This window comes from Muntiacus reevesi, chromosome 12 (genome assembly GCF_963930625.1).
Source record: "Muntiacus reevesi chromosome 12, mMunRee1.1, whole genome shotgun sequence".
Classification (NCBI taxonomy): Eukaryota; Metazoa; Chordata; class Mammalia; order Artiodactyla; family Cervidae; genus Muntiacus; species Muntiacus reevesi.
Genome location: NC_089260.1, coordinates 18,126,315 through 18,152,320, shown reverse-complemented (window position 1 = coordinate 18,152,320; position 26,006 = coordinate 18,126,315). Strand labels below are relative to the sequence as shown.

Below are 26,006 nucleotides of genomic sequence, written 5' to 3'. Positions count from 1 at the left end.
ACGGCAGCCACCCTGGCACTCTGATCTCTTCCAGTCTATCCTTTTAGAGGCTTCCAGTCTCTCAAACTATGAGACATAAGCTCTGCTATCTGAGCCATCTAGCTCATGGTATCTTGTTATAACAACCCAAACTGACCAAAACACCGAGCAAATGGTCCTGCATGGAGTTTTACTGTCCTTTAAGTCCTCAAGAGAGCAGGTGTAGGTTTTCAGAAAACTTTAATCTCTCTGGGGATTCCTGGACCCAGGCACATGAAGCAATGATAGATAGGCAGCTCAGCAGTATTGTTAAGACATGAACTCTGGGTACAGACCACTGTGGTTTAAACCCCTGCTTTGCAGACTCACAGACATAGAAAACAAGCTTATGGCCACCAAAGGGGGAAGGGGGGAGCAATAAATTAGGAGTTTGGGATTAAAATCTAAAATAGATAACCAACAAGGACCTACTGTATAGCACAGGGAACTCTACTCAATATCTTGTAATAACCTATAATGGAAAAGATTCTGAAAAATTATATATATAACTAAATCACTTTGCTGGACACTTGAAACTAACACAACACAATAAATCAACCATATTGCAATAAAAATAAAAAAAATAATAACCCCATGCTTTGCAATCTACGAGCCACGGAAACAGGGACAAGTCCTTCACCTGCCCTGAGACTCAGCCTGCTTGTCTTTAAAAGGAGGCTGTTAAAAAAAAAAAACAATAATAATAAAAGGAGGCTGTTGAGAGAAGTAAGTGAATTCAACATATGTGAAGCACTCACAGAGTTGCCTGATACACTGTAAGAACAACTGAAGTGTTATTAGAGATGCGTCATGATGATCATGAAAATGAATGAGGGAGAGATCTGAGGGAGAGAGATACGGGGAAAGAGTACAGAAGGCAGACAGTTTGAAAGAGCTCAGAGTTCCCATTTACCATCATACAGCAAATAGTTCAAAGTACCTCTCTGGTCCAAATTAAGGGCTAAAGCTGGAAAAACTTCCTGCATTGGAGACTAACATTATATCAATCCCAAGCTTCCAAGATATTAATAATATAAAACTCTGTTCCAAAGCCAGACCTCTACTGGCATCACTGTCATTAAGAAGTTTTTATTTCATCAATTCTCAAGTTGAGCTAATGGTGGGATCCAGTGGTAGAAAGAGCACATGGGATAAAACTGTCCAAACAGCATTTCTATTAATTCTAATGATTTAAATTATTAAATCAACAAGGCTTTAATTTACCATCTCACACTCTAGATCTGTGACTGTGAAAGTCGTTCAGTCACGTCTGACTCTTTGCAACCCCATGTAGCCCGCCAGGCTCCTCTACCCATGGAATTCTCCAGGGAATACTGGAGTGGGTAGCCTATACCTTCTGCAGGGGATCTTCCCAATCCAGGGATCAAACTGGGGTCTCCTGCATTTCAGGCGGATTCTTTACCAACTGAGATACCAGGGAAGCCAACTAGATCACACTGTAGATCAGGGGTCCCCAAACTCCTGAATCTAATGGCTGATCCTCTGATGTGGAGCCACTGTAATAATAACAGAAACAAAGTGCACAATAGGTATAATGCGCTTGAACTATCCTGGAACCATTCCCCCCTCCTCCAAGGTGCATAGAAAATTGTTTTCCAATAAATGCTGGAGAGGGTGTGGAGAAAAGGGAACCCTCTTACACTATTGGTGGGAATGCAAACTAGTACAGCCACTATGGAAAACAGTGTGGAGATTTCTTAAAAAACTGGAAATAGAACTACCATATGACCCAGCAATACCACTTCTGGGCATACACACTGAGGAATCCAGATCTGAAAGAGACACGTGCACCCCAATGTTCATCGCAGCACTGTTTATAATAGCCAGGACATGGAAGCAACCTAGATGTCCATCAGCAGATGAATGGATAAGGAAGCTGTGGTACATATACACCATGGAATATTACTCAGCCGTTAAAAAGAATTCATTTGAATCAGTTCTAATGAGATGGATGAAACTGGAGCCCATTATACAGAGTGAGGTGAGCCAGAAAGATAAAGAACATTACAGTATACTAACACATATATATGGAATTTAGAAAGATGGTAACGATGGCCCTATATGCAGGGCAGAAGAAGAGACGCAGAAGTACAGAACAGACTTTTGAACTCTGTGGGAGAAGGTGAGGGTGGGATGTTTCGAAAGAACAGCATGTATATTATCTGTGGTGAAACAGACCACCAGCCCAGGTGGGAGGCATGAGTCAAGTGCTTGGGCCTGTTGGGCTGGGAAGATCCAGAGGAATCGGGTGGAGAGGGAGGTGGGATGGGAGACTGGGATGGGGAATTCGTGTAACTCTATGGCTGATTCATATCAATGTATGACAAAACCCACTGAAAAATAAAAAATAAAAATAAAACAAAAGAGATACATATTCAATACAAAAAAAAAAAAAAAAGAAAATTGTCTTCCATAAAACCAGTCCCTGGGGCCAAAAAGGTTGGGGATTGCTGCTCTAGATGGTCTAAAATTATGTTTACCAGCCCTTAAGAAGACCACGTTTTATAAAGCACTTTTCATCTCCTTGGTAAATTAAGTCTCTTGAACACTCTGTGAGCCAGCAGGGTGAGAACTAATCTTATCCCTATTCAGTGATGACCAAACTAAGGCACAGCTGTCGTGTCTTATGCCGGACAATGCAGCTAAACAGTGAATCAGGCTGTTAAGAGAACCCAGCTCTGAGGGACAACCTCATGATAAACTGAGATGATGAGTAAGAGTATGAGAAATGATATTAAAGAGTCAGCATCCTATTTTATCCTATGGTAATCAAACTATGGAAACAGCTAGAGGAAAAACTCAAGCTCAAGTCCCAGTTGAAGGTGGTAATAAGTTTTTAGAGCACTGTTCGCTCTATCTTCCCCTCACTTTTCTTTAAAATCATAAAAGTGGGTCATATTATTCTGTCATGTCTTGAATCTGGACTGACCATGACCTTGGGAGCAGAAGATTAAAAATTCATTGACTTGGCAGTCAGTGACCAGGAGGTTAATAATGGGTAAAAAGCCTGAAATATCACCAGACACTCATGCTGTGTCAGGGTTCCTTAACTACTGATTTCCTTTTTCTCGCCAAGGAAGATTTATTTATATTTTTCCAGTTCTGTTGACTTTTGACAGCACCCCACTCTGAGCCATGACAAACTTTGTCATTAAAATAACATCTTGGATAAACCACATTTCTCTTAGGAGTTCAGAAATGCTTTTTCACACTTCCAAATCTATAAACCCAGTGGGAGTCAATAGCTTGTGTGGTCTGAATTCAATGGTGTCATTTCTTTTCAAGGCAAGGTGAGAAAAGAAGGGCAGAAATGACTGCCCAGTTGATAGATGGAAAAAGCACAGATTTCAGGTCTCCTGGTGTCCTGTTCAATTACAGTAGATTGCACCACAAAAGGATGAGGACAAGGAGAAGGTGCTTTCTCTGACACCAATCTTCACCCTCCAACCCACACCTTTTGGGCACAGTGTGTTAGGTTAACGTGTGGAGGGACTCCAGACCCAGCAACGTATGAAGCCATTGTTTGATGGGGTCAAATTCAGGGAGAGCAAGTCCCTGAAACAAAGGATAGCTGTTTCATCAGAAAAAAACTGGGAAAGTGCCTGGGTCTGAAGCCTGTGTCTCTGGACACACTGGGCCATGTTGAGCCCTACCTGTCAGGCTGAGTCACACTAGGCATCAGTACCTAGTGAGGAGGTGTCAGAATAGAGCACAGGAAGGAGATGCCGGCCCCATGGAGACAGTTTGTCCAGTTCACAACTCTGCTTATGGCCTGGGTAGGCTGACGACCACATCCACCCTAAATAAATGAACGTCCCTACCCTTTGTTGGTTTCCTGGGTGGCTCAGATGGTAAAGAATCTGCCCGCAATGTGGGAGACCCAGGTTCAATCCCCGGGTCGGGAAGATCCCCAGGAGAAGGGAATGGCAAACCATTCTCGCCTGGAGAATCCCATGGACAGAGGAGCCTGGTGGGTTACAGTCCATGGAGTCACAAAGAGTCGGACACGACTGAGCGACTAACACCACCACAACCCTTTATTAGCCTCAGAAAAGTAGAGGTCCTCTTATGTTCAAGTCCTCACAAAGGCTCTCACATAATGGAGTAGAATCTCAATTTATTTGCAACAATAAATCACTCTTTGGGGAAGAATCTATCAGCTCCAAATGACTTTAACCAATGCTAGTTCAGGGTCTTGGCAGAATTCATCTGACACAGTCAGTAAAAACAAACCAAAGTCAAAAAGCAAACAAATTCCACATATATTTAGTAACAATTACGGTAGTTAAGAGCTTACAATTGAAAACAGTAAATAATTAGGTCAGTAGGCCCTAGAAGGATCATTTTAAGAGGAAATAGAGATATTTCTGTTTGTGGCTAAGATGTTGCAGCTTGTGGCAAACCGAGCAATGTTCCAGCCAAGAACAATGTAAGTAACTCTGTGTGTGTGTGTATGTTAATATTTAATCTTATTGAAGGTATTGGAGACTACTGTTGAGTCAGCCAGAACCTGAGAGCTAAGATCCCAGAGGAGAAAACTGCAGAGAGGTGGGTTGATAGTCAGTGAGCTGCTTTCCTCTGAAGCATTTGCCATTTCTCAACTGGGAGCAGAGGATGGTCATCCCAGCAGAGGCACATACTTAAGGGCAAAGAAGCATGCATAGCTTTGGGCAATCTCATGGTGTTAGAGAAACAGAAATTGGTGTTTAGGGCTGCATAGGTATTCAAGACTAAGGGGAAAACTTGCAGAGATTAGAGAAGCAAGAGAAGTGAGTCAGACACTGCAGTACTCCTTCCTAGGTCTTCGTCAGATTCTTAAGCCGCACAAAACAAGGACAATAAAATAAAAATACTCTAGAAAAATGATGACCAAATAAAAATGCTTGCAACAAATAAACAAATATGAAAGAATTCTTTACCAAAAGTTCCACAACGAAAGAACAATTAAACAGAATTCTTCTGGCAAAAGGAAAAGGAGCCCATGTGTAACTGAATCACTTTGGCAAATACCAGAAACTAATTCAACACTGTAAACCAGCTACATTTCAGTTTTTAAAAAATGGTGGGGCAGAGTTCCATGTGCCATGCAGCAGGTCTAGTTGGTTATCCATTTTAATATAGCAGTGTGTACAACATTATATGCCAGCTTGAATGTGAGGGAAGGTTTGGGGAGAGTGAATATACATATATGCATGGCTGAATCTGTTTGATGTTCACCTGAAACTATCACAACATTGTTAATCTGCTATACTCCAATATAAAATAAAAAGTTTAAAAGTAAATTAAATTTAAAAAATGGTGAGGGAATTCCCTGGTGGTCCAGTTGGTTAAGAAACTGCACTTCCAACTCAGGGGCCCCAGTTTGATTGCTGGTGAGGGAACTAAGCTCTCCCATGCAATGTAGCCAAATAAATAAATAAATAATGGAAAAGGTCTTTCATATTCTTAGGTAGGTTTATTCTCGAGTATTTTATTCTTTTTGTTGCAATGGTAAATGGGATTGATTCCTTCATTTCTCTTTCTGATTTTTCATTGTTAGTGTATAGGAATGCAAGTGATTTTTGTGTATTGGTTTTGTATCCTGTCACTTTACTAAATTCACTGATTAGCTCTGGTAGTTTTCTAATAGTATCTTTAGGGTTTTCTATGTAGCGTATCATGTCATCTGCAAACAGTGAGAGTTCTACTACTTCTTTTCCAATCTGGATTCCTTTTATTTCTTTTTCTGCTTTAACTGCAGGGGCTAGGGCTTCCAAAGCCATGTTGAATAACAGTGGCAAGAGTGAGCACCCTTGTCTTGTTCCTGAACTGAGAGGAAATGCTTTCAGGTTTTCACCATTGAGAATAATGTTTGCTAAAGGTTTATCATATATGGCTTTTATTATGTTGAAGTAGGCTCCTTCTATGCCCATTTTTTGAAGGGTTTTTAACATAAATGTGTGCTGAATTTTGTCAAAAGTTTTTTCTGCATCTATTGAGATTATCATATGATTTTATCTTTTACTTTGTTAATATGGTGTATCGGGCTGATTGATTTCCATCAACAGATGAATTGATAATAAAGTTATGGTACATACATACAATGGAATATTATTTAGCCATGAAAAGGAATGCATTTGAGTCAGTTCTAATGAGGTGAATGAACCTAGAGCCTATTATACAGAGTAAAGTAAGTCAGAAACACAAATGTCGTATATTAACACATATATATGGAATCTAGAAAGATGGTACTGATGAAGCTATTTGCAGGGCTGCAGAGGAGACACAGATATAGAGAACAGACTTGCAGACACAGTGAGGGGAAGCGGGGGGGGGATGAATTGAGAAAGCCGCATGGAAACATATACATTATCATATATAAAACAGACAGCCAGTGGGAATTTGTGTATAAATCAGGGAGCTCACACCTGTACTTTGTGACAACCTAGAGGGGTGGGGTGGGGTGGGAGACGGGAGGGAGGTTCAAGAGGGAGGGGACACATGTATACCTGTGGCTGATTCATGTTACTATATGGCAGAAACCAACACAATATTGGAAAGCAATTACTCTCCAATGAAAAAGAAAGAAAGAAAAAAGAAATCAAACACAATAAAAAAACAATGGGAAAGGATCTCAAAGAAAAACATATAAAAGAATGAAGAGCAACAGGAAGGGTAAATGTAGGTTAAATTTAGAAAAGGAGGTAAAGCTCAGTTTTATGAGTATTTAGTTCAAATCTTCCAATTTGCAAAATGGCTAACTAGTATACAAGAATAACTGGAACTAATATAAGAAACTGATAAAAATCTGCTACTTTAAGAGATGGTAAAGATGATTTTCATTTTCTTAAATATTTTCTAAAAATCTCCCTTGTGTTATCTGATGCAGATTTGAATATTAGTGGGTGTGTATTTTTAACTGCAATATCTAACAGTAAAAATAAAAATATATCAGTTGAAAAGGAGGTGGTCCTGGGAATTCTCTGGTGGTTCACTGGGTTCAGACTTGGCGCTTTCACGGCTATTGGCCTGGGTTCAATCCCTGTTGGGGAGACTAAGATCCTAGAGGCTGTGCAGTGTGGCAAAAAAAAGAAAAGGGGGTGGGTTTCTTATAGCTGCATGTGAATCAACAATTATCTTGAAATAAAAGGGTTTAATTAAAAACAAAATTTAAAAATAAGAAGCAACATGGTGGCAGTCACTTATATAACTGTAATATTACAAGAATCAATATTTGTGGCTTAGGATAGAATTTCTAAAGACAATCCTGTATATATGGATTTAAAAGTTCTGTATCTCAACTTTGAAAGTAGCAAAGAACTGCTTTGATAAATAGTATGAGATGACATAAAAAGTAACTTGAAGGATGAGAAAGATACTGATGTTATGAATTGTGAAGAATTCAAATAAAAGTTTCACAAAACATGACAGATATGTCTAAATTATATGTTACTTTTTAAATGCATGTTAAACAAAGTAAATTAACAAAAAAAAGTATCAACAGATAAACAGGTAAACAAAAAAAGTATCAACAGATAAATAGGTAAACAAAAAAAGTTTACCTATTCAAGGTGGCCCAAAAGCTTTAGTTTATGCTTTCATATTCTCCTGGGGAAATTGTCCTATATTGTAATCACCTGATATCCATGTATATGTGGTTAAGACATAGCCCACCACATCCTACATCTCGTGGTTTGCTTAGCATCCCTGAGGACCTTATCAAAGAAGCGCTTGGTCCTCCAGGAAATTCTAGAAGAACTTTATTTTGTGCTGATGAACACAGAGTGACGAATACCTAGGTTTAATATTATGTTGATTAATGTACTCACTGGTGATTGGTTAACAGTCTCTAACTTCTCCAAAGCGCACTGAATTTTGGCCAAAGTGTTCTGGGTGGAAGATGACCACCCAGAACTGCCTCTTGCTCAGCAACACTGTAAGCAAGCTCAGGGTTTGGTCTGGCAGCATCTATGAGAGGAAAGGCAAGGCTCTCTGCTCCAGTCATTCAGAGGCTGATGAGTGAAGTTATTTTGGAGGGCTGACACTCTGAGCCGTGATGGAATCAAATTCAGACTTGCAGTGCTCTACGTTTGTCTCCTCTTGGCTTTTATTTTCCTAAAGACTCTGCCTTTAAGGCTTCCCTGGTGGCTTGTTGGTAAAGAGTCTGCCTGCAATGCAGGAGACCCGGGTTCTATCCCTGGTTGAGGAAGATGCCCTGGAGAAGGAAATGGCAACCCACTCTAGTATTCTTGCCTGGAGAAGCCCATGGACAAAGGAGCCTAGTGGGCTACAGTCCATGGGGTTGCAAGAGTCGGACGCGACTTAGAGACGAAACCTACCTACCAGCCTTTGAGGAGATTACACAAGGTGGACCCAAAGGACAAAGTGGCATGCCTTTGAGAAGAAGCAAAAATAAGAGAAATTCGTAGAGAGGATTGCGGGCTGAGTGCCCCATGCAGCACCAGGCAATGGCAAGTTCATGAAGGGAAATCACTGTTTTTCCAGACCTAAGGAAGCCCAAATTCACCAAGAAACCTGTGCCTTAAATGCAGTGTGTGAGCCACAGAACAGAAAGACTTGAGGGGACCTCACGAAAGGCTGGAATGTGGGCATCCCGGTGAGGATGAGTGTGGACAGAGGATCAAGGCAAGAAGGGTTTTCCAAGAACTAGGAGTCAGATGGAGACAGAGACCAGATCCCCCAATCCTCAATTCCCTCAGAGATCGCACAGATCCTCTTCTGCAAAATCCTCCTTTTACAATGGAGAACACCAAAACCCAGAGGTCAGGGACGCGGCCCCAGGCTTCCCACGGGGGAGCAGCAGCCCAGGAGGAGAACGGGGGCTTCCTCGGCTGAGAGTCATCGTTCCTTCCATGACACCACCCTGTCCTTTGGGAACCATGTGAACAACAGATTAGAACTGATTGGCGCTAATTGTTTCTGTTCACTCCTGTCACTAGAATATATGACCTCTGTACCAAGATAAAAAGAACAATCTAACTATTTAGAAAATTTGGAACTCAGAATTCAGAGGTCAGATCCTGGACAAGGCTCTGCTCCTGACCAACTAGGGAATTATTAGGCTCTTCTGAGATTCTCTCTCCTTTAGGACAGAGGGTGGCACACTTCTGCTGGAAAGTAAATAATCAGGCTTTCCAGGCTAGACAGTCTCTGTTGCAACTACAACAGCATCTCCCTACTGAGCTCTGCTGAAGCTCTGCTATTGAAGCACCAAGGCAGTCAGAGACAAGACTTGAGGCGTTCATGTGGCTGCCTGCCAATTAAGTGTGACTGTGTGCACTTGAATCTCCTAATTTTCAAGTGTTATGCAATATTATTCTTCTTTTGGACTTTTTCAGCCATTTGAAAACATGCAGACAGTACAAAAAGAAGTGGCATGTTGCGGTGGGATGGGGGAGGTGGGGGTGGGGGAGCTCAGCTTGGCCTTTAGGCTACAGTTTGCCAAGGTCTGCTTTGGAAAAGAACTTGAGACTATCTGCTTCACTTGACTTCATTTCGAAATGTTGCACAAGGAAATATTGCCTAAGAATAGGGAAGCCCTGGTTTGACCATAGTTTGAAAAACAGTGATCTAGAGAGTTTAGTTATACACATGTACTTAACGCAAACCAAGATTTTAGTTGTAAGTGGTGTGACATGATGAAAAATGAATGTAGTTCGAGATTGCTTTAAAGAGATAAACAGCATCCAGGGGACAAGAAGAAATGATCTCAATATAATCTCCAACTCATGTGGTTCAGAACACGTGTACTTCTGAGAGCCAATTTTAATGAGACCAATAACAAATCTGGTGGTACCCCCTGGCGGGGGTATTAAGATGTTGAGAGGTAAAATGACATTTGAATGAGCACTGGTTATGCTCATAATGGACTGTTTATTTAGAGGAAAGGTTAAGACTTCTCCAGAAAGAACTAGAGCCAATGCATATCAGTCAAAAGAAGGCAACATCAGTTCAACAAAGTAACTTTCTGGAGCTGGAACTGTCCAACAGTGTCATGAGCTGTCTTCTACAGTGAGAATATTCAGAATATTCCCATCACTGGGAACATTCAAGTAGAAGCTGGCTGACCACCTATCAAGGATGTGGTATACTGTGCTATATGGTCTGGGAACACGATCAGCTAAATGACCTTGAAGGTTCCTTTCTAGCTCCAAAATTCTAGGAGTCTACACAATGAGTTAATGAACAGAAAAGCACTATGCAGTGACTTGATGCCCAAGACACTGGGAGCCTTCAGCGCCCCTGTGTAAACCCTCTCGTCCGTACAGTCCTGAAGATAGTGACAAGGTTCTGCCTCCTAGCTCCCATCTAAACCAGCCTCGCCACTAGCCCAGGCAGCTCACTCCCCAGCACGAGGGATGTGCAAGGGTGGGGAGGGGGCCAGGTAGCACTGAAAGGAAGACAGGCTGTCTCCTTGGCTCCTGCCTGGAGCTCAACTCGATCTTGTGTTGGGGACAAAGATTTCAGTAACTGGACTGGAAGTGAAAGGGTGGAATCAAAGAGATGTACCACTTCAAAGGCAGAACATAGGAAGGAGAGAGGGGTAAAGAGAAACTTGGGGACTTCCCTGGCAGCCCCCAAGACTCCATGCTTCCAAAGCAAGGGCTGTAGGTTCGATCCCTGGTCGGGGAAGATCCTACATGCTGTGAGGTGTGGCCAAAAATAAAAATAAAAAAGAGATGAGAAACTTGGAAGGAGAATGGTACTCCCCAGCCTTCTCCCAAACAATCCTTGGAGTCAAGCCTTTCCTAGCTCTGAGTCTGGGGCTGAAAGGACGTTCCCACTCCCTGTCCCATTACCCTGTGCTTGGAATCCCATTTCTACTGACAGGAACTGACTTTGGGTGTTGAAGTGAAAAGCCTGAGTGTCTTACCCTTCTCGTTCATCATCCGTGTTGTAATACACCTGTGGAACAAAAAACAGCAGACTTACTGTAGGTCAGGCACAAGAAATGGAAATATATCACGTGATGCACAGACTTTCCTAAGACATTACACTGTCTCTTAAAAAAGACAAATCTGTTTAATCATTTGTGTGTGTCTCATACAAATCTGTGTGTGCCCAATACAAATTTAACCTTTTCAACAGTCTCCTTGGGTTAATTTTTAGACATTAATGAACTGAAATTAGAAATCTAACTATTTCTAGCTCAAATCAGTCTGATCAAATTACCTATAGCCCAAAGCCAAACCTTGCTTTAGACATTAAGGAAATATTTTAGCAAGATCTAAAAATCATTGCTTAGAAAAGCCTTGGCACAGGGCCTGTAAGTAACCAATCCCATCCAGTCCACAGAGGAGCTGATTCCAGACCAGTATTCTTTGGTAAAGAGAGGGAAGCAAGTTCCAGAAAGTAAGCCCAGGCCTTTGTTTATTTCCCAAAGGGACTTGGGCTACCCTGATCCCATGACCACAAAAATCTAGGAGTCAACTATCTTCAGGCCAGGAAATGCCACCTAGCCCTAGGAGGTGTTTCTGGCTATAGGAGGAGTTCTGGCCAGAAGGGAAAGAGACTTCTTTAGGTGGTCAGCATGGAAACGGGCCTAATCAGATTTAAAGACATTATGAAGCATCCCTGTTATTTTATGCAGCTCTGGAAATCCAGAGGGGGAGCTGCTGTGTATGTTAAGTCCTCTTCACCCAGTTATTTATGGCAATTAATTGTGGGCCTTTCGAGAACTTTATCTTGTGCTTCAGGATCATTTTCATTTGGGTGAAGAATGACACTGGTTAGTATACAACATTCACACACTGAACTTCAAAAATCACCTCTGGGTTCCCGTCCATTTCATCAACGGCCCTGCCACAGCCGCCTGGGTGAGAAACAGCTGTGTGGAGACCGACACCCTTCGCGTAAACTTTCTCAAAGGCTCGTGCCAGTTTCCAGGCTGCCGCCAAGCCCGGACTTAGTTATACGACAGAGCTCGTTGCCTGGAACTCTCCGGGAATGAGTTATGCTAGTCATTAGCTGAGGTTTCCACGGGGAACTTTTTCCTCTGAAACTTTTTAATGTCTATGGTTGCATTGTATCCTTTCTTCTTAAACACAGGCAATGAAGGTAAGACGTTTCCTCCCCATGCCCCAAGTTTCAGGGGCATTGGAGCACTGGTTATGCTCATAATGGACTGTTTATTTAGATGAATCCAGGGGGACCCACATAAGCGGGGGAGCCTGGGTCATAGCATTGGACCCAAGACTAGATTCGGGGGAAAGTGCCTGATGCTTTCTTGAAATGTGGCATAATACATCCGCCCTGCTTCACCAACCAGGTGGGGTAACGGACAGCCCTCTGCGAAGGGGACTGGTGATCCAGAACCAGAAGCAGCCTTCTCCTAGGTGTCCCCCTGGCTTCCTGAGCAGCTCTATTGCACTGTCCCCGTCACCGCCCCGCACTGCCACTTTCCCTCCTCCTCGCAGAGGGTGACCCACTGTTCCCTCCTGGTCGGTCATGGTGCTTAACGCACAAATTTAATTTTTACAGTGTTCTCAAACTTCAGAATACATAAAAACCATCCAGAGAACTTCTCATAAACGCAAATTCCCAGGCTCCCCGTTGGAGATTTTAATTTGAAAGACCTGGAATGAACCTTGGGAACCTGAATTCTTATCAAGAACGCCTGTGATTTGGGCGGAGGTGGTTCACACAAGCCACAAGTCAGGGAGACGGTTCTCGAGGGTGTGAGGGAGAAGGGATGTCCTCCCTGGGTTCGGGTGCCTTGAGGAAGGCTGATAGCTGCCAAGGACACATGGTCCAGAGGAATGATGCCTCTGCATCCCACAACTTCCCCCAAGCTCCTCTATCATTTCTCTTCAAGGGTTCTTGACAAAAGGCTCCATGCATATCTGGGCTTTAATGCGGGGAGAGGGAAACTAAAGACCTCCACTGTGCCTGCACGCTGGGTTCATGCTGTTTCAGGGGAGGACAGAATCTGACTCCTTAGCGGATCTGTTTCTTTAACTTTTGCTTCCCCGTTGCTTTTGTTTACTAAAAGGCCTGCCTGGGGAACCCTGCCCCTCTGTCTGAATTTTATAAAAAAAGAAGATATTAACACAACCTGTCCCCATCCCACCTCCCCACCACCCTCCTCAGGCTGGCCATTCCAGGAGATACTTGCAAGACTTATGACCTTTTTATTTTACTTCCTCACCTCCTCACCATCTCTGTTCTATAAAAGAAACTGGCATCCAGGCCCAGAGAAGACGGTCATTTGGAGATACTAGTCTGCCACCTTGTTGGTCTGCTTGCTTTCTGAATAATGTCGTATTCCTTGCCTCCGCATTCCTTGTCTCTGATTTACTGGCCTGTCGTGCAGGGAGTAACAATGCCCTCCTATGAGTTTTTGATAACCATCTGGTGAATACTTCAACCCACAAGTGAATCAATGAGACAGTGAGGGACTGGGGGACATGTGGGCTGACAGTGAAAGCTAGCGGCTGCTTGTTCTGCAGCTGAAGGGCTGCCACGCGGCTGATTTTGCCAGGTCCATAGCAGTAGCGGTTACTGAGCATCACACCATCACCTGCCTTCCTCCCTTCCATCCCTGCTCCCTCATGGGGGAACCGGGCCAGCTCATGAGTGGCCACAGCTGGCTCTCGTTTGACCTGTCAAAGCTTGCCAAGCCCTGTCCCTTGCCCACTTCCAACATCACAGCACTGCCCTCTTCCCTCCTGCCTCCGGACTCATCCCCCAAGACTCCTAACTTTTCTAAGAACAGGCAGCCTTTTCTGACCGGCTACTGCAGGTGCTCTTTTCCTTCAGCCAAGCACGTTGATCAACCACAGGATATTCACGCACTGACCCAGTGCACAGAAGAGTGTGTTCCTTTGTCACCCGGGGCTCAGCAGGCTCCCTCACTGACCCCCTACATTCTGACTCCAAAGCCACAGGGAAAGCCTGAGGCTCTTCAAGGACAGCAGGACTTAAACTTTGCTGATGCCCCAGGGGACGTTGATTGGGCTGCTTTGCAAACTGCTGAAACCAATGAATGGCAAAGACTATACTTTCCTTCTGCTCAGCCACAGGCTAGGAGTCCTGCTCAGGACACAGAGGGGGCAAGTGAGGCCAGAGACAGTCACAAGCGGTCACATTTGGTCCGATTTCCTCTTAAGATTCATTTACAGCTTTGCGTATTTTAGGGAAATCTTGCCAGGAGAACAGGTCAGCCTGTCAGCTTTGACACAGGGTTAAAGCCAGAATCATAATAGTGAGAGCAGTTTAACTCAATCATCCCCTCTCTCCTAAAGGTGTGACTACCTAGCTTCAAAATATATCATGTATTTACAAAGACTGTAAATACACAAATCACCATGTTCTTGGGAATTAAAAAATAAAATTAGGGGCTGGCACTCATGTCTTAATAAATCATAACGTTCTTCCTTTCATCTTTGTGTCTTTTTCCTATCAGACAAGTAAGACAAGATGAGAATGTTAAACTTTAATGTAAGGCACCCTAAGGAAAAAACTAGGGGATATTCTGCTACCCATATTTAGTTGGTGTTAAAAACACCAACTAAAAAGTTCTGGTTGTATTACTGTTTTGTCTCATACACAAAATAAAATGGCATGAGGACAAAATATTCTCAAGAAAGTTAAGCCAATAATGATTTCTGCTCCTATACCAAGGTCAATTCCAATGAATATCTTAACACTAGAACGGAACAAAACCTTGAATGTGTCACTATGCACCTCTTTCTCAACAGAAAGACAATTCTGGCTAATGCTAGGGAAGTAATTTTTTTTAACCAATTTTAGTTTATCACATAAAATAGACAAAACTAAGGACATTACAAAAAGAAAAAAATACATATCCACCTCTTAATACTCATCAACTATTACGATTTTTCTTGTAACATCTTGCAAAAACTCCAAATGAACTTTCAGGCCAACCCAGTATTTGGAATCACAGTGTGGACACAAATGAATACTCTACCTTTTCCCCACTGAACATTATCATAACTAGTTCCTATGTTGCTACATAGTTTTCCTAATTATAATTTTAGTGGCTGCATAACATATCATTAACATGAGCTACCATAAGGAGCTAATTATTGGATGTTTATGTATTATAATATTATCTCTATAATTTCACTTGCAAGTAGAACTAGAAGACAGGACTTATCTTTTAAAAGGCTTGTCTACAATCTCATTTTTATTTTGGTTTAAAATAGTTTACCTATTCAACAGTAACTGTCAATTTACTAAGAAAAAGTTTTTAACAGTTTATTTAATCAAAGAATTTTCCTCTTAAGCAACGTTCCAATGGGTGCAGTTCAATTTCCCACCATTAGATGGAGCCCTATTGCATCATGAGGATCCCACAGAACAAAACTAAAAACTTGCCTTACAGGTTATCAGCCTTCTTACTTTCTTCCTCTTTCATTGCTTTGTCAACACTTCACCATTATCAGCTCACTCTCACCTTCCCTTTAGTAAGTTGGCTTCCTCTCCTGAGACATTCCTTTCTATAAAATTACATTTTCTGTAGGAAATGGCTGACTCTTGGTCGAATGCATGGGTTTTATCTTTCAGGTCAATAGCACCGGAAGTGATGCTCTCTTAAGGCTCTACCTGTGCAGGGGATGGATGGCAGGTAGATGTGAGCGGGTCAGCCATACCTGTCCTGTCCTCTGCAGGTTTGCAAAGTGAACATCAGGTATGAAGAGGACGGGCTGGGAGTGCAGATCAGGCATCGTCTTGAAGTAGGTGATGTCGCTCTTCTTCTGTAATGGTATCGCTGCCACCTTCCCATCAGAGGCTGGACACGATCACAAAACCCGTAAGTGTGAGGGCTGTAGATGACTTAAGAACTCTCACTTGTAAGCTCTAGTCTTGGCTAAAGTTCACGATTTTCTCCTATGAAGCATCCCAAATGCCATACATGTGAACACACTTTAAAAGCCTCCCCTCTCCCATCACCAGACCAGCGGAAAGTGTGGACTTGGGAGTGAGCACTCCTGAGGGGGTGCTCTCTTGCTCCTCTCTGCACCCTAGATTTCTTGTCTGGAGAAGGAGGATGTTGGTCTCTGGACTATTAGAACCTCACTCCTAGCTCTAGTGTGATCACATGATTCTATTTCCCTTTCACAGGGATGGTGCACCCCATCGCCTTGGCTAGCCATCACTTGTGCTGCGCTCAGTCACTCAGTCGTGTCTGACTCTTTGCAACCGCATGGACTGTAGCCCGCCAGGCTTCTCTGTCCATGGGGATTCTCTAGGCAAGAATACTGGAGTGGATTGCCATGCCCTCTTCCAGGGGAACTTCCCAATCCAGGGGTCGAACCCAGGTCTCCCACATTGCAGGCAGATCCATTACTGTCTGAGCCATGAGGGAAGCCCAGCCATAACTCGGACGTGCATATTTTACCTGCAACCCACTTCTTTCCACCCGTTCCTCGGGGGACCTGGCCTGGCTGAAGCCCACCCCCCTTCGCAGCCACACTCACAGTTGTTGCACTGGGTTTGGGAGGCCTGGCCTTTCCCCTTCTTCCTGTTCTGCTTCCTCTCTTCATCTCGGATTTTTCTTTCTGCTCCCTAACAGGGAAAAACAAATGCAGACAATGCCAGGCATGTTACCAGGGCGTGCAAAACAGCTGTCCACACACAAGCCACAGGGATCAGAAATATAGCGTGGGGAGGAGAGGCAGGCAGCCGCGGTTCCGTCCTCCAGCGGGGTCTACCGCCCCTTAGTCTACCGGATGTTGCTGACCTCTTTGAAGAGCGAGGGATCCCACTCCTCCCAAAATCTCCCCTTTTTTGGTATCTTGCCTATTTAAACAACTCCAATTTTGAATTCCTAAGAAAAGCAAGACTCAGTTCCCCATCCCAGTGAAGCCGGTTAAGTAATTTTAGTGATATTTATTTAAAATAAAATGTTGTAGGATGAAGCATTGGCCTATTATCTTTCCTAATCATGGAGTGGGCGTGAAAGTTGAGTGTGAATTTCCTATAAAACTTTTCCTTGGCTCCTTGGTATGGAACTTTAAAAAATTTCTACAGAAGGGGAAATGAAGTAGGGCTGAAGCAAACTACACAGGGAGTAAGATTTTGTATATACAAGTACGATCTGGGGTTTTGTCTTAATATGTTCACATGCTCTTGGAAATAGCATTCAATTTGCCTTTTTGCTCCTCTGTTCCTTGTAATTTGACTTTTTCATTGGCTTCTCTTGCCAACTCCATCCAAATTAACCAATTGATCGTTACCTATGTCTCTTGCCCTCTTGGTCTTCCACGATTCTTTGATCAACCTCTTTTTCTTTTTGGTCACCCTTCGATGTCAGCTTTGCTGACTCAATTTCCTCTTCTCACACCCCAAATACAGACAGTTCAACACAGTTTCCTTTTTCTTTCCCTCTCTCCATTCTTGTAGCAGAAAAGTTCATCTATACCCATATTTCCAAGGTGCTCTAGACAGGTGACAGATAGACTCTCCCAGCCTAAACTCTTCCCCTAGATTTCAAATCCACATTTACTATTTCTGCCCTTTGTGGCAGCACATTTAAAAAATAGCAAAGCGTGGACTAGTCAGCGACCTCTACCCCTAGAAAATCCCCAAGTTATCACACACAAAAGAGGTAGATCTGAGAATATACAATTTAATCCTTCTGTTAAATACACACAGATCAATTAAAAAGCAAGGGACAAGCTAGTGGAAATACTTGCTATATAAATCTCATGTGCTGTGCTGGGCTTCATCACTCAGTTGTGTCTGACCTTTTGTGACCCCACAGACTGTAGCCCACCAGGCTCCTCTGTCCTTGGGGATTCTCCAGGCCAGAATACTGGAGTGGGTTGCCATGCCCTCCTCCAGGGGATCTTCCCAACCCAGGGATCGAACCCAGGTCTCCCACATTGCAGGCGGATTCTTTACGGCCTGAGCAACCAGGGAAGCCCATAAAATCTCACATAAAGTGTTAAATCAATAACATATAAATAATGATTCAAATTTAAAAAGAAAACAACTAAACATACCAGTTAAAAAATGGACAAGAGTCACGAGGTCAATTCACAGAAAGGGACATGCTAATGGTTTAGAAGTAAAACATTGAAATATAAATTTTGCTTATCAAACTGGCTTTAAAAAAAAAAATATTCCCAATTCTGGCCAAAGTAAGGCCATGACACATGGAGACATGTGGCCAATGGAGGCATCCATCATAAAGGACATGGCTTTAGAGCTAATTCTTGATGAACAAGTGATGACAGCTAATCAGATGTGGCACTTCCTTTGTGCCAGGGAAGTTCTAAGAACTTTATGTTGGTAAGATTTGGATGCTTATGATAGTTTAAACAGATATTATAAATGTGCATTTTTATGTCAAAAAGCTTTTTACTCCAAAAAGAGACTAATCATTTACAGTGCTCTATTTTTAAGTTTTAAATTGTCACTGATGTTTATAAACCATAGAAATTCATAGAAAGAAGGAGATAAAATATAAAAATATTTCCTTGGAAAATCTCTTCAAGATATAGTAAAAGTTTTGTAGAGATTTTTGTCTAGATAAGGTATAATATTTTCAGGAAAAAAAACAGAGTGCTAAATGAACAAAGATGACTTTGTTCAGATGGGTGTGAAGCATAAGCAAAAGGCCCTTATTATTCATTTTTAGTTGTGTACATGTAGGACTTTTTTCTCTGTATTTGAAGTTCTGTACAATATAGTATTGCATGTAAGTCAAAATATAGAAATTTACCTACACAAATTATAACTCACTCAAGACACATCCCGAAGTTTGTTGAGCAATTTTATTTTAAAATTAGTCTTTTGTCTTGTACAATTTATGTGAAGAAAAGTTCTGAAATTACCGTTTCAAGATTTATATATGTTCAGTGTTAATTTTTAGGAAATAAAGTCACCTGCTTATTATTTTACAGGTGTTCTTTGATACGCCAAACCTGCAGGATTAACATAAAACACGGAGTAGTTCTCCATAGCGCCTAGTCTGGGTACCACATCTATGTAAGAAACTCCCTGCCCAGAAGGCCCAGATGTCAGCACACCAAAACAATTCTGATAGTATCCAAACTTAGGAGGGCCACCATCCTCATCTTTAAAATAGCACTTTGATTCACAGTGACCCAGGGCAGCTTTGATACATTCAATTAAGATGAAGAATGCATCCTTGACCGTGACCTTCCAAGAATTCCTTTCCTTCTTCTGATTATTTGTGACCCAAAGCTTCTGGAAAATATTTTCACTCTCATTAAAATGTAAAAAAGTCTGGTTCTTCCAGAAGGGTATAATTTGCTACAAATACCAAATTTATCATTTGAAAATAATTTCCCCCACTTAGATATTCGTTATGGAGTGTTAAATTTAGAGAAAGGAAAAAAAAGATGCCAGAGATTTCCTGATTATACTGTGATCACCTTTGCCTCCTCTTGAGAGGTGATGGCTATCTTTATATTTATATTTGATACTTAAGCTGTTTCTCTTAAATTTTGTCTCAATAATGTGGCCTTAACCTATTTAAAGTTGGCCAAGGTACCAAGAAGGTACTTTGGAGGAATATCTTTAGTTTTTTTATAATCTCCAAGATAATTCTAAGCAGGAATTAAAGAAGAAGGGGAAAATTCTTACGAGAAGGTGGCTTTATTTTTAAGTTTTGAACAATATATAGTTGCTCTTTGCAGTAATATGATTCTGGTTTTTCATGAAAGATAACTGAATTAAATACAGATATAAAGATATCTGCTTCCCAGGTGGTGTAGTAGAAAAGAATCCATCTGCCAACACAGGAGACACAAGAGATGCAGGTTCAAACTCTGGGTTGGGAAGATCCCCTGGAGTAGGAAATGGCAAGTCACTCTAGCATTCTTGCCTGGAAAATTCCATTGACAGAGGAGTCTATCGGGCTACGGTTCATGGGATCACAAAGAGTTGGACACGATTGAGTGACTAAGCCCATAAAAATACAGACAAAAGTACTGATAAAGATACAACCATATAACAGATCCTGAATTTTTAAGTCATAAACATATGTATTTCAATAAAAGAAATTTTAATATCAAAAAAGGGAGAGAAGTCCTTTATTTTCATCTGCAATCTTACAGGTGCATTAATTAGAAATCAACCTGGGGAAATATAAATAGTACAAAATTCCATCTGTTTAAAACTCTAATCTGTGGGAAATTTACAGTTTTAAAATAGAATAGCTCTTAATTCTTTTGCTTTAGAGGATGATTCAGATTAATCTTTTGCATTTACACACCCATTTGAAACATGCAAGAGTTAAAATGTCCCATGAGTGAGTTTTGCCTATATTTTGAATTGATGGCTACAAATATAATGATGAATCATAGCAAAAGATTTTGCATCTAGCTTATCGGAATAATTAAGAGCAGTTAAGATTAACATACTCTGCTTATCCCATGAGATTCCTTCCCTATGAGTTTCCTGATCCTCATCATCATGTTAACTAAAAAAAGACCCACTAGAGATTCTTTGCATCACTAGTCCTTGGAGTCCCTCTCATTCTAGGGCATAGTGAACAACAATACGGAATTCTGTTTATTCTGCATTTTATGGTTTATTTTGATTTTTAGTATTTATTACATCAACACTCGAAACAAATAATTATACGAGCATCCCTTAAGCCTTCTCTTTCATCCTTTTAATTCTAGCTGTGACAAAAAGGTAAACGGATTGCCCAGGGCCTCCATTCCACCCTTCCTTCCTTTTCTCCTTGCTCCTAATCTTTCTCCTTCCTTCCAAGAAGGAGATTCAGGGACAGGGATTCTACTATTCCCCTTGAAACTTCTGGAATAAAAAAAGGGAATTCAAATCATTTAATTGTTCTCCCACGCGTACTTTAAAAATTCCACCTTGTACATCATTTGAAAATGCTTTCTTAATGTTTAATATCTGAATTAAAGATAAAAGGAAAAAAACGGGGGAAAAAAAGATATAAGGAATATGAGTTTGGGATCAGACATGGATTTACATGCAGCTACTCTGCTTTTTCACCACATGACTGGCAAGTTACTTGTGGCACTGGCAATTTTCTCATCTACATAACAACTGTGTCTACCGACCTAACTGTGCCTCCTCTATATCATGGAAGCTGCTTAACTGGGCCTGAGAGGGCTGTGCTGCTCTGATGATTAGCACTAATTAAAATCATCGCAACCTGAAATGCTATCGAGATTTTAGAGACATTTTCCATTATGCCACATGTCTCTAAATTCAGTGCAGTTCGAGTTAATTTGCTTCCTTCTCTTGTCTCATGACCATCTCTCTCTGCCTTCTGTTCAGAGATGCCCACTTCTTCCTCCTCTCCAACTCTGCTAAACGACAATTCAGACATTTTACTGACCCTATAGCTCTTTGATCTACATCTGACTGCAGCACCGTTAAGAGTGCTGGCAATTCTGAATTAGCCGCTAACCTCTTTCTCCCCTTTCTCGCCTCTCCCCAGGATCTAACTGAACTCATACTATTTTACATCCAGCCAACTCCCTGGTGGCTCAGTGGTAAAGAATCTGCCTGCAATGCAAGAGACTCGGGTTCGATCCCTGGGTTGGGAAGATCCCCTGGAGAAGGAAATGACAACCCACTCTAGTATTCTTATCTGGGAAACCCCATGAACAGAGGAGTCTGGCAGGCTACAGTCTATGGGGTCAAAAAAGAATTGGACATGACTTAGAAAACAAAATAGCAACACCTATAAGCAGTTGCCAGTTTAATCTATTTTTTATATTCTCTCCCACCCTACCCAATTACTAAATAATTATGTCTTAATTATTGTCAGAACACATCATATTGCCATTCCTATCTCTCCCATCATTTTAGCATTAGATTCAAGATAAAAAGACGTGGGAATGTTCACCATCAGTCCTTTTACCAATGTCTTTACAGTCATATTGGTGTCTAAACAGGGTTTTTTACTAGATTCCTCGAGGAGAAATATTCCCTGGAATTTTGCCCATTTGGTTGTTTGTTCACTGGTGGTTTTGTTTCTGTGTTTTATTCTGTCTTGCATTTGCCTGTTTTCTTTATACTTGAAAATCAGCTTGGCTGAATGTAAAATCCTTGGCTCACATTTTCTTTACTTGATTACTTTAAATATCATTGTCTTCTGACAAGGCATTGCTGTTGAAAGGCTTGATAATAAAAGTTTCCTTATAAATGATTCCTTGTCTACCATATATAAAGGAGATGGCTAATAGGGACCTACTGCATAGCACAGGGAACTCAGCTCAACCCTCTGTGGTGGCCTATATGGGAGGAAAGTCTGGAAAAGAGTGGATATATGTGTGTGTGTGGCTGATTGTTGTTGTGCACCTGGAACCAACACAACACTGTAAATCAACTATACTCCAGTAAAAATTAATGAAAAAAATCAATCACCCATTGTCTATTTTATTTTTCTTAGATGCCCAAACAATATTTTTAAAGTCCAATGGCTTTTGATATTGGCTATCCTCGATCAACTTTACCAAGTGCCTGGTAACTCACTTAAAAATGTGTAATTTTTAAGTTTTCCTGATTTATCCTTTTTTAGCTTTTCTTCTGTTCCATTGTTTATATTTTTTCCCACAGAGACACATATTATATGTCCTTGTATCTTCTTTCTCTGTCTTCTGTATCTATTATTTTCGCTTGTTTCCTCATTTCTTCAAGTTTTTAAAATTTTGCCATTTTATACCTGTATTTTTCTTAAGGAATTATCTTTTACATTTATTTACCCCCATGTTACTTGTAGTAGTCTTTACTTTGAAACATTTTACTCTTCCGCTTCTAAATTCTTTCCTGAATTCTACTATATCTCTTTTCAAGTCATTCTGTTCTCCAAACATCTCATGTCTGAGTTTTTCAAATTGTGGTTTATGTTGTTCTTCATAATTTCCATGATTTTGTTAATTTCATATTTTAAAATTTTGTTAATTCTAAGCCCATCTGGAACAATAGACTATAGATACAAGGTGATATACTATGTATCACTTGATTTGGGGGCATGTCTTTCTGGCATGCATCCATTGTCCACAAGAAGTTAGCCTAACCTTAATTATATTTTTCATGCAACACTGTATGGGATTCAACACTTTTTCTTTTCTGTTGGTCATTTCTAAGTGAAATGAGTAAGCTAGGATAATCCTTCTAGCTTGATAGTCCTCTTGCTCCTACATTAATTGTGTTCACAAAGTGATAACAGAAAATGGTCCTGTGCTTCCTGAGATCTGACTACTCTGTTTTCTTTCGCCTCTTCCTTTTTAATTGGAACTTCTTGTTCCTTTGAACCTTTGTTTTGTTTTTGTCTAACTCAACTTGGATTCTACTCCCAGCAGCTATTTCTCAGGGTAGGATTTTTATCCTAGAAGGGAACTTCAATTTACAACTTTCCCAAGTTTATAGAGCCCCAAACACGTCAACGTTTTCTCCCCTTGCACCCACCCACCAGTAAACTCAAGTCTGCACAATCCATTCCCTTCTGCCCCAGTTTCACCAGATGTTCTCCAAAGGCCCACTTCACCCTCTGCTATTACAGATCCACTTGGTAGTGTCCCGTTCTTTGGTCATCAAGTGAGTCCATTACTTTCCCTCATGATGCTGACATCATACAGGTTCTGAAACTGTTGATGCTTGGTCCCATTCACATTTGGGATTTGCAAGGGTCTCACCACATAATCATGGCATTTTAATCTTTGCTATTCTAATTGATCTATCTCATACAGGGGGATTCAAGAAGATTCAAAAACTACATCTCCTCCTGAAGCATGTTTGCTAGTGAACATATTTAAAAGGAGCTGTGTCCATTCCAAAAGGTTCTAGATGAGACCCATTTAACCCATAAAATAAAAGAGGTTATATTAGTATGTTCTGGGACAGGATCTACCTACCCACTAAAAACTATCCATCTATTAGATCAGTTATATCTATGTGAATCAGACTCATAGCACAGTACAATGTCAGTCATTAAATTAGTGGTAGAATGATTGACTGAAAAAAAAAATACAGTTGATGGTTCCCTAGATAGCTAATAAGAGCTGAGAATGAAAAATGACCACTCCCACTGTGATGAAAGTGATTATTTGGACACCAGTAGACAAGCAAAGGTGACAAGGGGGAAATGTCATCAAAAGTAATATCTAATAACAAAAATACCTTTATGACAAACTGTCATCTTTACTCACTTTGTCGCAGAAGACCTTGATCTGGCAATAAGCTCTATGAATGGGTTTATTGCTACGATTATTATAACTGTATGTATCAATCTGAATCATCAAAGGAAGTCCTTTCACTCCTTTTTGGGAGGAGAAATCTGTACTCAGGCAATTCACGGTGATGAAAATCTGAGGGAGGAGGAAAAAAAGGAAAAAGTTCACAAGTCACCATAAAAAAGATCTATTAAAAAAATGCATAAGCCTTAGACTTAAAATTATAATATTAAACAAACCTAAAAGTACAACTAAAGAATATGTGGATATTCTCACATAAAACTTATTAAATACATGAAACTGATTTATTATAATTTCTAGTTATAAATACATAAAATTTTTGCTTTTATATTTAAACTTGAAACAGACAATTTAAATTTATCTTTATATCAGCAATGCCTTATTTTCCAAATATGCATAAGTTAGTTGGGTGAAACACTATCTTCTCAACATATTAAAACTGTAACTTTTAACAATTACATCAATTTCTATAATCTCTGACCTGTGGGGTTAAAAAAAAAGGCTACACAACATCTTCCTTTGCATCTTATTGCGTCGAAACATAGTTATTTGTTTACACATCTATTTTTCCTATTTTCATGAGAGTATGAGATTTGAGACAATTTTTTATTATTTTTGTATTGCTGGTACTTAATGTAGTGCCTAGCAGAGAATAAGCATTCAATAAACATCTGATGAATGAGGTCAATGAATTTATCTAGAAAGCCCACTAGACTAAGAGTCAAAAGCCCTAGGGTTTAGTCCCAGTTCTAACATTAACCAGATCTCAGTCAAGTCATTTCTAGTCTTTGGTTTTCAATTTTCCTGTTAAATCATTCTTAAGCCCTCCCCAAAGAATAGAATATAAATGCTAAGATGCTTTCAACTTAGTGAAAAAGTAAAAGAGCTGACAAAGTAAGACATGGAACAGGGGAGGGATGGGTAGTAAGGACATCAGCATTCTCATCTTGCAACATGAGGTATCAAGAGAGACAAGCAAAATGACATGCATCTGAAAAAATGGAACTGCCCAACAGAAGTAAAGATAATAATTTCATTATAAAATACTGGCAGGAGTAGAAGGAGGAATACAAATGACTAAATTTATCCTCCTTTTCTACAGTATATAGATATCAATATATACCACTTTATTTATCAAGGACTAGGGATATAAGGGGGCTTTCCAGGTGGTGGTAGTGGTAAAGAACTCGCCTGCCAAAGCAGGAGACATAAGAGAATCGGGTTTGACCCCTGGGTCAGAAAGATCCCCTGGAGGAGGGCAGAGCAACCCACTCTAGTATTCTTGCCTAGAGAATCCTAGGGGTGGAGGAGCCTGGTGGGCTATAATCTATTGGGTCGCAGAGTCAGTCATGACTGAGTGACGGCATGCACGCAGGGATGTAAGGTCAGCACCTAGATTTATCTGGTGACTGCATGAATAGAAGAGGCAGTCTCTGGGGAAAAACAGGCACAATAGATTACATCCTTGATACTATTTTCAGTTAATACTACATGTATTATTTGTATTCAACAGAAAACTTTAAACTCACTGTTTTAAAATTGTACAGTTATGTATTCTGAAAACCATCTCGTCCACGGCCATACCACCCTGAACGCGCCTGATCTCGTCTGAAAACCATCTCATCAGATGTATTATCTGACTCTTGTTTTATTTGGTCCCCTTGAAATCTTTATTCACCTTCAAACCCTTGTCCTAAAACCTTTCATATCATAGCAACAACCCCCAGAAAACACCCTGCAGAAAGCAAAGAGCCACTTCCAGGAGCTGCATTTTAAAGGCTATTCAAATTT

At 40.8% G+C, this 26,006-nt stretch overlaps 1 protein-coding gene across 4 annotated transcripts in view; it reads right to left on the bottom strand.

Annotated features, from left to right (window-relative positions):
• GRHL2 (grainyhead like transcription factor 2) overlaps positions 1–26,006 on the bottom strand; it is a 171,206-nt gene that overhangs the window by 20,517 nt on the left and 124,683 nt on the right. For all 4 annotated transcript variants that reach the window (XM_065902742.1, XM_065902743.1, XM_065902744.1 and 1 more), the window contains exons 9-12: positions 24,171–24,329; positions 16,482–16,569; positions 15,654–15,793; positions 10,913–10,944 (exon numbers count right to left, since the gene is read on the bottom strand). In XM_065902742.1, the coding sequence (XP_065758814.1) occupies positions 10,913–10,944; positions 15,654–15,793; positions 16,482–16,569; positions 24,171–24,329 (419 nt within the window). The remainder of the gene's footprint in view (positions 1–10,912; positions 10,945–15,653; positions 15,794–16,481; positions 16,570–24,170; positions 24,330–26,006) is intronic.